Raw genomic sequence first — 17,633 nt, 5'->3', positions numbered from 1 at the left:
TTCTAGGACATATGTTGATTACGGTGGATAGTTGAATATTACATTAGTTTTTATGGGAAAATGTTTCTATAACTTGAGATTTAGGCCCCTGTTGTATGTTAGAAGTCACTTACATCGTGAACAAAATACATAATAACTTCTGCGTTGACATTGAAGTGTCTAATATTGAAAGAAAATGACAGCTGACAACAAACTATCCGCATAAAAAATTGCCTTACAATTGTAAACGCTAAATGCGATGGTTATTTTGCGATTCGTAACAAAAATGCAAATATTGGAATGGGCATTAATTTTTTTCCTGTTTGAAGACCATTTAACCTACAAGTATTGCACCAGTAATATCATGTTGCATAGGTTTTGAATTCAATTGTTAATAATGTTCATACACCGACTCTACTTGTTTACAGTTTAACTTCGGTTTTTAACTGACAGTTATAATGTTGTGTCGTTTCTATTACAATTAATAAACACATCGACTATCAGTATAGAAAGTGATTATTACAATCAGCTCAATCTTACCACAGCACCTGGCAACACCGTCCGGAGAAGTAGGATATTAGAGTTAGCGGTAATCTGAAGTTACAAAACTATCAAAAAATAAAATTCAAATAATTCTAAAAAATGTCTGACGGTATGCATAACTTATTGAACCCCATCAATGTAGGTAATTTATGTTTTTGCAGAAAAAATCATAAGAAGGAAACTTATGTTTGATGGCGACGGAACTGGGGATGAGAGAAGAATCAATTTTCTTCAAAAGATGATCCTGAAGTTTATATTGATCCCAAATGATTCACAAGATGAGATGCGAGTTATGTACCATAAGATTTGTTGCCAACTGAGTGCAGTGGAACACTCCAGAAAAAAGTCTGAACTGGTAAAACAAACTTATGACAAGCAAATAAAGTCCTATAAAGCCTATCAAGAAGCAATGGAAAATAATATAGGAAATGTAAAGAAGGCAATAGGAGTTAGTACAGCTCTTCTTGCTGATGTGAAGTACACAAAAGTCCATAAATTGAATTGTGACATGATTGCAAGAGATATCGAAGGCCAACCTTCAAGGGAAGAAACTACTAAACAATCTGAAGAATTGTCAAAACAGATAATGCAGCTCAACGATATAAAAACGAAATTGAACAAGGAGTGGTTGAATTGTAGAAAGCAGTTTAAAGTCATAACAACAAGTGCCAATCAACTTCAAGAGTTATTGAATAAAAGTGATGCTGATGACATTTTAGGCAAATAGATAGCTTCAGCTAGTCATTCTCGTTTACTAATTCGATTGTTTTATGAAGACTTCTGTGGATGTCTTCTAGTTGTTATATGAATTCTAATTTTGTTATTTAATAATTTCACAAGACTGAAAAGTTACCATTTAGTTTTATTAAAAATCATGAGAGGAGAAATAATGTTTGATGGAGACTGAACTAGTCATATTGTAGGAAGCAGTTTAAAGTCGTCACAAGTGCCAATCAACTTTAAGATTTATTAAAAAAGAATGAAGTACAAGCTACATTTTAGGTAAATAGATAGCTTCAGCTAGTCACATTTTTTCAATAATGAGATTGTTTTATTATTAAGACTTCTGTGAATGTCCGTTAGTTGTTAGTTATATGAATTTTAATTTTGTTATTTATTGATTTCACAAGACTGAAAAGTTACTGTTTAGTTTCATTATATAAGAATTACTTAATTTTCTTCAAGATATCAAGGGTTCTCTACGAAAAACTTTATAGAATGTTAACTTCAACAACATTCATTCCATTTGTATCAATCAGGTCTGTTGGCATAACAAATTTGTTAGTTGAAAACTTGAATAAAAAAATATAAATACGCAAGGGTATTAATTCCTAGCATATGCCAAAAGAATTTAGAAAAATAAAAATCTTGCTTGGATAAAAAACACTAAAATAATGAGTCCAAAATTTTATTCAACATTATTTAATGAAACCTAGGAAACTATTGTAGAGCCAAACACATATAGCAGTTTATGTAAAACCCTTTATAGTGTAAAAATCTCATAATAAATAGTAACAACTATAAATTCTAAAGCTGCTTCATTTGTATTGAAGTTGTAATAATATAAACAATATAGATACTTTAATTTTAAAGAGTTATAGGTACCTAATTAAAAAATCACTTCTGCTTATGCATCTTCTTCAATTCTTCTAAAAAAGTGTCTGGTTCAACATTTTGCTTATAGAGTTTACTCCTTTCCATTTCAATGTTTCCCATCCATTTTTCTCTGAAATGATTTGCTGCTTTAATATTTTTTTCAAAGACATTGAAAAATGTCTAATGGAACTAGCAATTGATTAAGTTGGGTTTTATTACTAAAAACTGAAAGAATAATTCGAACGGTGAATATTAGGGGTCGATTAAAATCTACTCTGAATTAACTCTAGTAGATATTTTTTGTAAATATTTCCAAACATAACCTGTGAATACACCTTCAAAAACCATTACCTGTACAAGAAACCAACTCCTAATATGGACAGCATGGTCCCAAAAAGAAGAGGGAATCTCAGTAAATCAAATTTAGATACTTTTTTCATTTTATATAATTTGAAAAAATATATTTTCAGCACTTCATTTCTGTATTTTGATTAGGGTTGCCATCATCAGTGTTACCAATTGCCTTGACTAGATATTTTATTTTCGTACTAAAATTTGAATAATTCATGATTAATTCAGATTCCATAACTTTTGTTCATGCTCCATACATCAAGGTCAGATATTCAAAAGTTTCCATGAAGTTTTTATGCCAGACGATCATTGTCCTAGACTTGATGAACAAATCAATAAAAGTTTAATACGAGCACGAGCCGTCAAAATGAACATGAAAACTGTTACCACTAGCAAACTAATAAGGTTAAATAATTATGAAAACGTAATAGATTGTGCTTCGACGCAAAATTGAAACCAAAGTTGTATAAGTAGAATGGGTTTGACTTAGACTTGATAAACAAAAAATTTAGCCAGTGGAAGTTCAACATGAGCTTTCAAAATGCATTTGGAGACTTTGTGAACACCAGCAAAATGATCAGAATAATCGAATTATGAAAACGTAATATGCTTTGGTGTGATAACGTAATAAAAATGTATAGTAAAATAGAAGTAACAAGCATCAGAGTAATAAAAAATATTATATTATTACTCTGAGTAGCAAGCCTGATTTTGATTATTTTGACATCTGTCATCTTCTTGATGGCGTTTGCCATTGTCAAACCAGTATCAACCTCGTTTCACTGACACTGTTATTGTTCTGCTCAATTCCACTTTGGTGCAAATTAGCAAAATATACAGAATAAATATAAATTCACCCAATAGGTTTGAAATCTGATATATGAAGAAAAAAGTCTAGTTCCCTATGATATATTCATTATAATTTTTGGTCAAACACGGACCATTAATAAAATCGCAATGACTCTAAATGGTACGTCACAGAGAAAAATTTTCGTTTTGGTAACTAGAACATTCCGATTGCTGTAGATTAGTTTGAGGAAATGTTCACGAATCACAAAACTTTCGATTGTCATAATTCAGCATCAAATTGTTTTCATGAGATATTTGTTTTGAATTATGCGATGCTCTATTCGAATCTTCAGTGATATGTGAATCTCCACCACGAAATATATTTTATATGCCTCTGCGCAAATAATGTGCTTGCTCAGAAGTTAATCTGCCTAAATAGAATGTTATCTCTAGCACAGGACACTTAAATTAAAATGAATGCAATCTGTTGTGTCTAGGCGCTAGTGAAATAAAGTAAATATTCAAAGGTTGACATGGAACCGAGGAACGCCGTAACTGGAGTTTAATGAATATATTTTTTGATTATAAACTTGATTAGATTATAATTGGTAAATATTTAATGGACTGAAATATTTGAAGCTTGTCAATACGTTAAGATGGTGAGGGCTTGGTTTATGGACAATGATCATAGTGATCAAAGAAAAGAACACCACCGCAATCCTCCTCAATTTATTGAGCTTGATGAACTTTTCAAACTATCTGGTGTTGAATATTTCAAGGTAACTCTTCAATAAACATATGTTGGTTAGTGTAAATGTTAACTCTTGATGGATTGAAGTCATAAGAATTCATGTTTTTAATTTGCTACTAAAGTCTTATGACTGGTGCACATACATATTATTACTTGCTACTGGTGCACATATATATTATTACTTGCACTGGTGTACGAATCCACCCCAAATCTGGGAAAACGATTCATGGCTTCTGCATCAGGATAATACACCATTTTTGACCAATAGTAATACTGTAAGAATGCTCAAGCCTCCATATTCGCCAGACACGAACCCATGTGATTTTTTTTATTTATTTTTTTAATAAAAAGAACCTGATGACATTAAAACCACATCGCTGGAAGAGCTGAGAGCTATCCCATAGATCAAGTCTGAGAAATCCTTCGAGGATTGGAAGCACTGATAATATCTAGTGGTGATAACATTAATGTAGACAAATAAATAAATATGTACAAAAAGGAAACGAGAATTCCCTTCATTTTTGAACATATCTCGTACTTTCAATATTGATACCAGGTCGCTTTGAAATCTCTCACAAAATGAAGTCAGTAAGCGAATATCTAATTTTGACAGGTATCTAGAGAGGCGGAGCTCAGTTTGTTGTATTTTGACATCATAGTATTTGTATGACTATTTCAATAATTTAAATATTCATTTTATAGCTGAATATCGATACCTTGGAAACCGATGGGATTTTAGAGAAGCTAAAAAAAGAAAGAGGTTACACATATGAAGATGAAATAGTGATTTCTGAAGGGTGCCTCCAAAATTATGAGGAGAAACTGAAAATTTTTTATACTGAACATTTACATACTGATGAAGAGATACGACTAGTGGTTAAAGGTTCCGGGTATTTCGACGTGAGGGATAAGAATGACGAGTGGATCAGGATTGAAGTTGTACCAGGAGATTTGTTGATTTTACCAAGTGGCATTTATCACAGATTCACTTTGGATGAGAAGGTTAGTACACACATATTGAGTATTTCTTATGGAAGACACTCTAAATTCATGATTGTATTTTTCAACACCTATGCAAGTGTGTCTTTCTTTTTTACGATACTGTTTTTACTTCATGTTATGTAATTCTGTGAATAACAAAACTTTGTCTACATTATCAGTTTTCTAAAAACTATAAAGGTAGTGTCTCGATTATTCTCAAATTTACATTTTCAATGTTGAACTAAAGGAAATAATTATTAGTCATTCAACTTATTTTTGTTTTTGTTACCACTTATATCTGAGGCTTATCTTCAAATTTCTCAACTTCTGACCCCTGACTCTGATATAGTTTTCACAAATATAGTATTTATTATTCATTAGTGACATTGCGTTTTTTCTTATTACAGTTGAGTTATTGATTTTTTGTTCCAGTTGAATTCAATATTATGAAAGTAATTAGAATACTCTATTATAGGTCTCCTGTCAAATTTCTGTATACATTCTTTCCAAACATTCCAGAAATTTCTATAGGGTGAAACTTGCAGCCCTCGTATGTTCAAAGGCACGTCTTTCAGGTAAACAAAAAACGCTACCTTATAACATCCTTGACCATACTGGGACTCATTTCTAGGCAGGCATATACAGGCACAATATATACAGTCCGGTCATAAACATCCCTCAGCATTATCTTTTGAACGGGACAAGATATCAATATCAGACAAAAATAAAGTAAAAAGGAATAATTTTTGGTAACTTTTTATGAAGAAAGACAACAGTTTTGCATTACTTTGTCAAGAGAGCGCTCCCAACTTTTTTTTTAACGAATGGGGGTCTTGTGATACCTCGTTTGATAAGTATTTCAATTCTTTGTCCAAAAGTTTCATTTTTGGAAATCAGAGCAGTCTTTTCCGAGTTTTCATCAGTTTCATATTCATTTTAACAATCTCCAAACAAATAACTTCCATAATTTGGCGCAACTCCGGTAATCAATAATGAGGTTTGCTTACAAAAAATATCTTCACGATGTCTTCCTATCTTTAGCTGAACCACTGAAAAACTAAAAAATTATCCAATTTCTTTTACAGAATACCATAATAGCCAGACGATTCTTCATAGGTGAACCAGTTTGGACGGCTCACAATCGACCTTGTGATAATATGGAGTGTCGAAAACACTACGTTGAGAGTTTCGGATCAGGAACCTTTGTGAAAGTATAGTTACACTTATATTTGGATTTTTTTATATACTGTTTTGAAATATATTCAAACATGTTTATTATTGGGGTACATCTATTAAATAAATACTCAATTTGTTTATTATTCCTCTATCTATGAATTTGAAATTTGCTAACTGTTGACTTTCTTCTGTAAGGGATGTTACCTCCCAGGATTTTTTTGTTGGAGTTTGAGGTGGAGGAGTGAGGTTCCCAAAAAATGTTTTATATTGATGTTTTAGACAATTATTTTGGAGAATCGTCGAACCGCTATTAGAAAATTTGGGCATGAAGCGTGTGGTAGCGGAGAAATTGTTGAATGAAGTCAGTGGCGATCCAGATTTGCTTAAAAGGGTCATAACTGATGACGAATCATCGGTATATGGTTATGACATCGAAACTAAAATCTAATCGTCCTAATCGAAGAACCTGGGAGAGCCAAGACCATAAAAAGCACGCCAAGTTCGTTCAAAAGTCCAAGTTTTGCTCACTTTTTTCTTCGATTACCGTGGCATCAGGAGTTCTTGCTACATGGTAGTACAGTCAATAAGGAGTATTATCTCGAAGTTATGCAGGGCTTGCGAGGAGCAATACGAAGAAAACGTCCGGTATTGTGGAAAAACAAACTGGCATTTCCATAACCATAATGCACCTGCTTACGCGTTGCTTGTTCATAATTTTTTAGCCAACACCGTAATCACGTCTCAGCCACTGTATTCACCAGATTTGGCACTCAGGGACTTTTTCCTGTTCCCAAAATTGAAGAGACCTATGAAAGGACGGCGTTTTGCGCTTGCATAAGTGTTTAATATCTGAGAGGAATTACTGTGTAGGGGACAAATTAGAAATTGAATAAATATTTTTTGAGAAAAATGAAAATGCACCTTATTTTTTAAAAGACTGTGTATATTGACTAAAGTGTTACGGACTAATTGGATAAATACTGAGAATAATCATGTATGTTATTAATATATTCAGATATGGTCAACTTACAATTAACATGGATACTTTTTACTTAAATCTTCATGAAATATTCACAGGTAGAAATAATAATTATAAATGTAAAATAATACTGATTCCAGATCAAAACTCCAAATAAGTTCGCTTCATTTTTTTCATTAATTTTTGCCTCTTCCGTTATGCAGGCCATACCCCTTCACCAATGGCTGAATTGTTCACGAAGTGCATTCGATGCCTACTTCCAGGCTTAAATAGATTTTCAGGTATATTTACAAATAAGTTGCTTCTCAATTGGCGGGATGATCTTGGATCTGCTACCAAATTCTCATGAAAAAAAAAATTGTTAAGGTAACTAGCGAATATGAGTTAAGGAATGACAGTAAAATTTTCACTTATAGTTCTTAAACAAACTGAATTAGGCAATAATTTTCCAGCAAATTCAAATCAGATAACGAACAGTGAATTTAGTGTTTATCAATATTATTGCCTAGATGAAACAAAAACGGATTATTCAAGTGATTTAGAATTTGGATAAAATACCAATGTTCATGTTGCTTATTAATAATCAGCAATTTCTGACAAGCTCAACATTAATTGATGCTGCTAATGTTTTTATGTATGCAGATTACTCTACTTTTTTGTTACAGGATAAAAACTCAAGCGTGATAGAACGTAAGTCAGAAAAAACATTATTAAAAATGGAAATCTTTTCAAATTCAAACGTTATGACGCTAAACAAAAATAAAACAAGAAACATCACTTTCACAAAAAATCGGCAAGCGCTCAACAATGAAACAACAGTTAAGCTACTGGGTTTTCATGTTGATGCTCAACTGAATTGGAAAGTATATATAAATGAAACTCAAAAAAAGCTATCCAAGGCTCTATTTGTTTTGAGAAATCAGGGAAGTATTATCTAGCAAAGTATTGATATACAATTATTTACAGTTCATTAACTTATTTGCAGATGATACCTTATTGGCCTGTACTGGAGTAAATTTAGAAGAAACTGTTGGCAGAATGAATAAAGTTCTAGAGAAAGTAGAAAAATATCTGAAAACCAATGAAATGAAACTTAACGTTAAAACAACAAAAACACTGATAATCACTACTAAATTCCAATATAATCATATGAATACAAACAACATAAATATAAAAATTGAAGGTGAACATATAGAAATAGTAACATTAGTGAAGTATTTGGGATTTCAACTTGATAATTGCTTATCATTCAACGACCACTTCAAATATATTGAAAAAAAGATTGCAAAAAATATATTTTTTCTCAACAATCTCCACTAACTTATCAACAGATACAAAAATTATGGTATGTACATCTATAATCCAACCCCATTTTGACTACTGTGCATCTATTTTATTCTCTTTTAATTTGAACAAAGTGCAACAAATACAAAATCGAGGAATGAGAATAATTTTAAAATTTAATAGGTATACACCAATTTCTACCACGCTATCTGCTCTACAATGGCTCTCAGTATCCAAAAGATTATTCTATTGTTCCATGGTTTTCATTTATAAAATATTAAATAAAATGACCCCACCATACTTGCCATCATTAATAACTTTCAATAAGGACATTCATCACCATTCTACTAGGTACAACAGTCACATTCATATAAACAGAACAAATATCTACAAGAAATAGTATGAGCAGTTTATTTTTCAAAGGTTTTGTCTGATTCAATGATTTACCTGATTCAATTAAATCTACTCTATCATGGAAGAAGATTTTCAAGAGCGAACTGTTAAAATATATTCACGGTGGAAATTGAAAAATTCCTTTTTGTTCAGTTCAAATTATGTATGTATATAAAGTTGTATTATTTATATAAATCTTGTTGATTATATTATATTTTAAGTTAGCTAACCTGTATATTAGGGAATCCTAATTCAATAAATAAATTGAACCGTTTACTATGGCATGGTACATTGCCATCTTGTATATGGGGTGCTATTGTGGGGAACAAGCCAAGCCGGGTTTGTTCAACTATTGGTGAGCCAAAAGAAAATTACAAGAACTATGGCCAATTTGGGCAACAGAACACATGCCAAGCCAATTTTTATTGAAATAAAAATCTTGACATTACCCTGTATATATATATATATATATATATATATATATATATATATATATATATATATATATATATATATATATATATATATATATATATATATATAATGGAGGCTATTCTGTGGATACATCAAAATAAAGATGAATATATTTCGGGAACAGATTTTCATGGACATGATACACGAAATAAAAATCAATATAGGATGCCAAAAGTAAATAACAAAAAAAAAACTGAATATTTGCCAATGAATCTGTACAACCAAATACCAGTGGAATGGAAGTACTACACAACTAAAAAATTAAAATACCAACTAAAATAATCATTGCTACTGAATCCACTATATGATATAAATGAAATTTTTCTTCACTCATGGGTCCAAATACTTATATTTTTGCTTGTCAAGAGTGTGGACTACAGATTTTGGGATTGATGTTTCTGTGTTTTCCATATGTGTGCCTCTAAACTTAAACTGTTCATATATGTATGTGTGACTAGTTTTATATATGTAAATATCTAATTTTTGATACACTAACATACTTTTTTTATTATTAAATATTTTTTTAGTTTGAGAATACTCCTTATAATATTGTGATGTACCTAAACAAAAAACTGTTGTTTAACTATTGTAACACACTGTTTTCTGTAAAAATTTTTGAAGGTGAATAAATATCATAAAAACTTTTGTTGAGGATTTCTGCAGTAGTTATTCAAAATTATCTATGTTCAAGTAGTGAGTAATCGCTCAAATTGGTGTAATGATTCTCATGGTAACCTGGTATATTAAAATCATCAAGAATTGTAGAAATACCTACTTTTGTAGAAGTTTCAGAAATCTTGGCATCAAGTTCCCTCCGGAACTCGCCAAATCCTCTTTCCAGACGAAATTTTGGTAAGTTTCCTCTTGGACTCTGCAAGTATTTCTTGTAAGTGCCATACGGAGTGACCTCAGCCACATCTAGTTGACGCTCTTTGTAATAGGCACCATTCAATATTTCTGCTGATTGTTTGGCATCACATTGGAGTTCGAATATAATGTAAGCGAAAACCAAATTAAGCCTTGAATTAGTTCGAATATGGGTTCTCTCAATTTTTCCTCGTAGATTCACTCGTTCCTTCAACAGTTCTTTCAGTTCACCATTTGTGGTGTCTTTATCTAAGTTGACAATACGGATTACTTTCGATTCAGAGTTATCCATTGTTTCTTCACTATACTGAACTGTTCAAACACCACTTCATATACTTTATTAGTTATAATTTTTTTAAGGGGATATGTCTTCAAAATTATGCAAATGAATTGGTATAAATATATCGATAACTATGAAATGGAAATTATTGGTATCTTTAATGTGAAAATATAATATAACTTTATACTGGGATTGGGATTCCCATGACTCATTCGAATGATGTGGCATTACACAGTTGCAGCGTTGCATACATATAGATAACGTGATCAATGTTGCCGATTCTTGAAGTGTTTCACTACAAAAAACTGAAATATTAACCATCGGAACTGCCGGGGAAGAACAAAGCTGCTGCTACGAATATGCTTGCCGTTCCAAACTTATTCTTCTTGTTTTTAGTAGTGAGATGGACTCAAGAAAAGCTGCGTCAACTCGATGTGCATCCCAAATCGTCCTTTCCACGGTTGTACTTCCCCTGACAACAGGGGAGAGATTTATTGATTCATATCAGAAGTTAAAAATCTTAGATTGGCTTATCTGCAAACAGGAATGAACTCATTATGAATTTCTTCAAGGTCATTACGAAGTCCTATTGATCCACTCAACATGAGAGGATCAGGGATAATCTCGGCGACTTATCCAGAAAGGTGCCGATTTTCACCATAATTAATAGCAGGACCATTACAATTAACCTGTTGGAATAGTTTCAATTTTGAACGCTAGTAACATTATTATAACATGGGGAACATTTCGAATATAACGACAAAAAACTTTTTTGAATGCTGTTTTGATCTTTTTGTAAGGATCGAGTTTATAAAACTTTCCAAAATTGTCATTTTATGGTATTTAAAATTAGTAGAAAATAAAACTTTTTCCAGATATAAACAATAAAAAATGGCGGGAATTTCAAATATATTTTATTTCGCCAAATTCACACTTGAAGTGCGACATATGCGAGAGAGCCGTTCAAATTGATCTCCCGGACGTATCCTAAAAAAAATTTCCACTTTCAAAACGGAAATCGATCTGCTCTCCCCAAATATGGCGCACAAAAAAGAATATTATTTTCGGAGCGTGTTTTTGCAAATAACTTTGGAAATTTTCAAGATATCTATTTGCCACCAACATATTCTTATGTTGTGCTACAATGTCTGAATTGTTTGTACCACTTGTGAACATTTTTCTGTTTTAATTTTTTTGATAGCATAAAGTCGCTGAACAAGCAAAACACTTATAACGTTTATTCCACGATAAGTCTTTAGGCCTGTAACGACAGATGAGGTGAGAATAATCATAACTAAGTAAAAAAATAAAAAAACGGAAGATATAAACGGTGTGAATGTTTTAGTCATAAAAAGTGCCATTGAATGTATAACTCAACCCTTAACAGATATTATCAATACCTGTCTAAGTGAAGCCTACTTCCCTCAGCAATTACAAATTGGTAGAATCCTGCCAATTCATAAAAAAGGTGTTACATCCGAACCAAAAACTTTTCGACATATAGCAATATTGCCAACCTTTTCAAACACATAATTTACGAACAACTAGTAAAATACTTTGATATAAATAATCTTCAGAGTCTTCATCAATTTGGATTTCGGAAAGGAAAATCGACGTCTGATGCAATGAACTTTCTCACAAATAGTATAAAAGACGCCTTTGATAACCAAGAAAAATATGTGAGCGTTTTTACAGATCTTACTTCAGCATTCGATTCGGTAAATCACTCGATTTTATTGGCCAAATTAGATTTCTACGGAGTGAGAGGTGTCTGCCTGGTCATGATGAAGTCATACCTTAACGAAAGATATCAAATTGTTGATCTAGGAAATACCAAAAGTGAAAAAAGAAAAAGATTTGGAGGAGTGCCACAAGGGTCAATATTGGAGCCATTTCTGTTTCTAATATATATCAACGACTTACCTCACGTGATGAACTCGTCAGGCATAGAAACTATATTGTATGCAGGTGATGCAACCTTGGGCAAAAAAATATATAAAATAGATGATCCTCATATGATCCATACTGACATATTAAAGAAAGCTCGATCATGGTTCACATCAAATGACTTGATTCTCAATGAACAAAAAACAGAAACTCTAACTTTTGAAACAATTTGCTTAAATCGAGATAACAAAAATTCTACCAAATTTTTGGGAGTACAAATAGATTCCAACCTGAAATGGATAGACCACATAAATAACACGTGTAGTAAACTTAGTAAGACGGTTTTTGCTATCAGAAGAATTAAAAAAATAGTAAATCAAAGTGCGGCACTTGCAACATATCATTATCTTTTTCATTCAGTCCTTAGGTATGGTATAATCAATTGGAATTATGCAATCTTAATAGAATATTATTTGTCATTCAAAAATTTGCAGTAAGAAGCATAATCTGTGCCAATTATGATGAAAAGTGTCGACCAATATTTGTAAAACTTAAAATTATGACCCTATATTCAGTTATTGTCTATGAAAATCTGCTTCTTGTTCAACAACAGTTGTTGAATGAAGTTGCTCACAAGGATATACACCAACATGATACAAGAAATAAATCAAACCTTGTTCTTACAGCTAATAGGTTGAAAAGAACAGATAATATAGGAATTAAGCTATACAATGCCTTATCTGCCGAATTTCGTAATTTGCCATTTAGAAGATTCAAAAACTTATTGAAGAAAATATTAACCAAACATCCTTTTTATGAAATTGATCAATTTTTCGAAGTTATCCAAGAAGAGACACTTTTGTGGTCACCTCCTGAACTTTGAATATATATAATACGTTAGCTATGTGATTTATAATTTGTAAAAGCTCATGGATTTACATTTTAGTCAAGTCTTATAAGATTGGAATTTTATCTTGTTAACTTGTATTTTTTTTTTGGAAATCTAATTTATCTACAAGCATTTTTTGAAAACTATATTGACAAATCTTACCCTCTCAAACCTATTTTAGAAATTGTATTGACGTGTCTAAAAACTGTGTTTCTTGAGACTGATAAAAATTATTATTATTATTATTCACTCTATATGATCAGACTAAACCCATATACAAGTATGAAAAAATATTAAACAAAATTTGAGCCAGTTAAGAATATTTCGAAGGAATCTGAGCATAGAGATAGTGACGACTTTTGAATATATTTGGCATATCATTACATGAAATTCATGGAATTTTTTTGGGGTTTGAAACCAGAAAAAGATCATTTTCCGAAATGTCAAACATCTACACTTCAGCAGATTCTCTATTGCAGAAAACAGAAAACGGTTACAAGCAGAATTACACTATTTCACTCGTAACTTCCATAATTTATAAAAATCACATGCAAAACTCATACAATACCTAAGTAGAGCGAGAAATTCAGATAACATTATATTTTCCAATTCGAATAAAAACATCATGAAAAAAGCTAATTCAAACGGAACTAAACATACAACTTCTATAAATAATATCTTGATTTCATAAACATAGATTCATTAAGATCTTAGATCCTTCCTCCTTGTTTGTTTGCCTTCCCTCTGTAAAACTTATCTTTCATTAATATTGGTAATCAAAGCTGAAGTGAATGAATTTGTTCCTTAGTATATTAAATTTTCAAAACAACTAGCACTCATCTTAAATGTCGTTTTTGTTATTGATCCTTTTGATTGAATATTCAGCTCAGTAATATTCCACTTGCTTTTTGTTGTTTTTTTGATTCGAGGTTCCCTTTTAATGTACTCTCTGATACCACACAATCATTTATCACAGTGTTCAGAGTAGAATATGATATTAGGCTTACGGCTCCTGTATTAGTGGATTTTTTTTTTACTGATGAAGGACTAGATTTCTTTTTGGCATATTTCAATGAACGACTAGATTTCAATTTATCACCCTTTGATTTTTCAGAAGCACACAATTTTTCTTTTGGCATTTTGAGTTGGGGTTTCGCCTTATTTGAATCTGTAAGTACCTTTTTCGAACTTTGCAACAGATGTGCATCTTTATTGAGAGCGGTCGACAAAGCTAACCTAGATTCTTTTATATCATTTTTATTTTCTGATTTGATCGGATGCTTACGAGACGTTCTGCTCACTTCAGTGGTTTTAGTTTTGTTGTCATGATCATGGTATGAATCTGATCTGCCCCTTCTTGAATCCAGCGACACACCTAAACCATTTGTTTTGGAATTTATTCGTGGAGTTGAACCTGAAGTTGACTTTCTGGAAGAATTTTTGCTCATAGCTCCTTTGTCTTTAAGGTCGTTAGTTTTATTGTTTTTCTGGGGTTTACTTGGAGTATTCGCAATTTCTAATGCACCTGGAGAGTGTTTTGAATGAGTATTCCTCGAGGAGGAAGTAGCAATTTTTTTATTCTTCTTTGCCTTAGAATGACTGAATGCATCAAGAACTTTTTCCTTTTGCTCTTTGCTCACATTAGAACTGTTCTCTGAGCCTATAAGCTTTCTTGTAGTCTAAAAATAAGATTAAAGTTATTGCGTAGAATAACAAGAAGCTCTAAAAGATAAAAGAATATTTTTGCAAATGTGCCAATTTGGTATAAAAATAGTTATGTATTGAAAATCCGTATCTTATAGGTGTAATGCAAATTAAACATAGTCCTGTTTGAGTGGGGATGAACAAAAATAAAAAAAAGTCGACAATTCTCTTAATTTTTTGAATCTGTTGTTTCATTCTACTATAGGGTACTTACATTATAATATTTGTTGTAACAAAAATGTAATAATGTTGAGATTAAAATTCGCACTGCAACTAATGAGCATTGTAGTTTTAAGAGAAAATATTTTTTTCAATTATCACAAAGTGTTTATAAAATAATTTCAACAAATTAGAAAAATAATATGTATGAATGTCTATATTTTCAAAAAGTACTATTAATCACATCAAAATTTACCTGAGATTTTTGTGTAACTGTTTTTTCTGTGGAAGATGTCTTTCCTGAAGATGTGTATAGTTTGATTCTAACATTTGGTGATATAATAGCAACATCAATTTTCAATGATTTGTAGACGAAGTCAAATAATTCTTTCACAGCTCTTGTGGCATCACAGCTGAATTCGAATATGACATAGGCAAATACCAAACTTAGTTTTGTATCACGACCGATATAAATTTTTTCGACTTTTCCTTGTAATTGCAATTGATCATTCAAAAAATTATTCAGAGACTCATTAGTTTCGATACTCTGCAAGTTAACAATACGGATCACTTTTGGTTCCAGTTCCATTTTGTTTTGAGTTATTTCAAGAAACTCATAATCGAGAGATTGAATTAGTTCTCCAAAGAAAAATATCGTAAAAATGAATCGATTTGGGATTCACCATCCACAATATTTAAATAATAAAACTGACAACTGACAACTTCAAAGATGAAAAAAAACCAGACCACAGAATATATTTGTCAGAAGCGTGTGACGGAATACAAAGTTACTGGTAGAAAGTGATAATAGCGTGTTCCATAGGTGAACCTTGTAGTGCCCTCGTGTCGCACCAACACCACACAAAGAGTTCTGTTCAATTTTAATATAGTTGTGGTTCCGACGAAACATAACTTTCAGCACGCGTTACTCAACAACACTAGTACTAAAGCAGAAGAAATCAATATTCAATATACGGTTCACTGGAGTACGGAATACTATTATTATTTTTTCAATATGTATTTACAAGTGATAGATTGACATTAAAAATTTATAATTTTATCTGAATGATTTTTCTGGAAAAACATATCATTAACATGAAATTAGAATGGACATTTTATGCAGTTCTTCATTATTGATAATAATTATGCTATAAACTCAGAATGCACAGGAAACTTGAAAAAGAAAAATATATGTATTGTATACTATTATCATACATAATTCAATTCTATTGATGAGACAGGTCCATTTACACTTTTATACATGGAGTCTTATCCTCTGAAGGCGAGGTGCTGTTACTTTTGTTATTGTTTTCACACACTGTATACACATTCTGAACTTTCGTGGAATTTGAAGTTATCCCAAAAAAATTATCGAAATCTAGTTCTCAAATACCAGAAATGTTACACTCTTCTCGATGCAAGTTTCACCAATTCGACGTCTTCAGAAGATGGAGTAGACAACTTTCAAAACAAGTACTGTTTCCAAACACCAGAACTGCAACACTTTTTTGGAGGCGTGTTTCATTAACCAAGTTGGCATCTTCAGGGGATGATGTAGTCTACTTTATATCCATATTTCAATAATTTTGTTCACGTATATTTTCCTTTTCAAGTTTTTTGTGCATTCTAAGTTTATACCATATTATATTCAACAATAGTAGAACAACATTCAGTGCTTGTTGAGACGATTCCAAGTAGAGAGACAATATACATGTTGAATCAATCAGTAGTCAAGAGTTTATTTCGAAATGAATTGCTTATTTCCTTCCTTTGGAAGTTCCTTAATTTTTTTGTGTAAGGATGCGAAAAGCCCAAACCTTTCTATCATAAAAATTATTCTCTGTAAAAAATATACTCCTTTCAATTCAAAATATACAAATATCTGCATGGTTTTATAAAAAATAAAACTGCATTTTCTTTTTTTCTGAATATATGGCTTTACTACGAACATCGAAATAGCATGGTAACAGAAAAAAAGTTCTGTCATCATGTAGGAAAATAACCTCAAATGAATGTCACTTCATCTGCTTAAATTACGAATTGTAAATCATATTTGTTTATTTACAATGAAAATATATCAGGGACATGGTTTATGAAGGTAGTGGGGTTTGAACTGAGTAAATACTTACCAATGGAGATCTTTTATCACTAGAGAGTGATGTCAAAATGACGTGATTTGACATTTTAGGGCAAACGAGTATGTTTATAATCGCATATAATTGAATTTGACATTAGTTTATATGTCGACTCGAGAATTACGCTTCGATTAGGCCCACGCTGGATTTTAGATCTCCGATTGTTATAACAATGGATGTTATATGCCCGTGTAAACGGGGTCGTTGGTGCATCCCTCATTTATGGACCACTACTTGTTGCCCGCGGCTTCGCATGCGTAGAATTTGGTTTGTGACAGACCATTTTGAATAAATAGTTACAAATTTTTTTTTATCAACCGAAAACTTCAGGTTTCCAACTTCAAAACTGACGAAATTAAATACAATCTATGAACCTCTATTCCCCTTTTGGGGGTGGAAATATTCCTGATTCTCTT

The 17,633-nt window shown here is 31.7% G+C and overlaps 4 protein-coding genes and 1 long non-coding RNA gene across 7 annotated transcripts; 2 read left to right on the top strand and 3 right to left on the bottom strand.

Moving 5' to 3' along the window:
- The first annotated feature begins 209 nt into the window (after window positions 1-209).
- Window positions 210-1,374, top strand: LOC111514860 (THO complex subunit 7 homolog). Its single transcript, XM_023171103.2, has 2 exons — window positions 210-631; window positions 684-1,374. Exons 1-2 carry the CDS (start codon window positions 622-624, stop codon window positions 1,247-1,249), a joined length of 576 nt encoding a protein of 191 aa, XP_023026871.2. The 5' UTR covers window positions 210-621; the 3' UTR covers window positions 1,250-1,374.
- Window positions 1,375-1,914: 540 nt separating this feature from the next.
- On the bottom strand, window positions 1,915-2,755 carry LOC111514870 (uncharacterized). Its single transcript, XR_002723443.2, has 2 exons — window positions 2,470-2,755; window positions 1,915-2,248 (listed from the first exon to the last, which is right to left on the bottom strand). It is a non-coding gene; the product is annotated as an uncharacterized lncRNA (long non-coding RNA).
- A 1,016-nt stretch (window positions 2,756-3,771) lies between these two features.
- Window positions 3,772-6,307, top strand: LOC111514829 (acireductone dioxygenase 1). Of its 3 annotated transcripts, none has more exons than XM_023171073.2 (4): window positions 3,772-4,037; window positions 4,712-5,011; window positions 5,466-5,565; window positions 5,622-5,758. In XM_023171073.2, the coding sequence occupies exons 1-4, from the start codon at window positions 3,915-3,917 to the stop codon at window positions 5,741-5,743; spliced, it is 645 nt and encodes a 214-aa protein (XP_023026841.2). In that variant the 5' UTR covers window positions 3,772-3,914; the 3' UTR covers window positions 5,744-5,758. The 3 variants fall into 3 exon arrangements, with proteins under 3 accessions (XP_023026841.2, XP_023026846.2, XP_023026852.2); XM_023171078.2 differs by lacking the exon at window positions 5,622-5,758 and adding an exon at window positions 6,076-6,307 and having other exon boundaries at window positions 3,773-4,037; XM_023171084.2 differs by lacking the exons at window positions 5,466-5,565; window positions 5,622-5,758 and adding an exon at window positions 6,076-6,307 and having other exon boundaries at window positions 3,778-4,037.
- An 837-nt stretch (window positions 6,308-7,144) lies between these two features.
- Window positions 7,145-13,148, bottom strand: LOC111514852 (uncharacterized). Its single transcript, XM_023171094.2, has 2 exons — window positions 10,072-13,148; window positions 7,145-7,487 (listed from the first exon to the last, which is right to left on the bottom strand). Exons 1-2 carry the CDS (start codon window positions 10,453-10,455, stop codon window positions 7,341-7,343), a joined length of 531 nt encoding a protein of 176 aa, XP_023026862.2. The 5' UTR covers window positions 10,456-13,148; the 3' UTR covers window positions 7,145-7,340.
- Window positions 13,149-13,804: 656 nt separating this feature from the next.
- Window positions 13,805-15,813, bottom strand: LOC111514819 (uncharacterized). The gene is made up of 2 exons (XM_023171061.2): window positions 15,339-15,813; window positions 13,805-14,898 (listed from the first exon to the last, which is right to left on the bottom strand). Exons 1-2 carry the CDS (start codon window positions 15,669-15,671, stop codon window positions 14,101-14,103), a joined length of 1,131 nt encoding a protein of 376 aa, XP_023026829.2. The 5' UTR covers window positions 15,672-15,813; the 3' UTR covers window positions 13,805-14,100.
- Window positions 15,814-17,633: the final 1,820 nt, after the last annotated feature.

This window comes from Leptinotarsa decemlineata, unplaced genomic scaffold (genome assembly GCF_025532065.1).
Source record: "Leptinotarsa decemlineata unplaced genomic scaffold, Ldec_3_MD MMD2_tig00026361_RagTag_RagTag, whole genome shotgun sequence".
In the NCBI taxonomy this organism is placed as follows: domain Eukaryota; kingdom Metazoa; phylum Arthropoda; class Insecta; order Coleoptera; family Chrysomelidae; genus Leptinotarsa; species Leptinotarsa decemlineata.
This window is presented reverse-complemented; position numbering and strand designations above follow the sequence as displayed.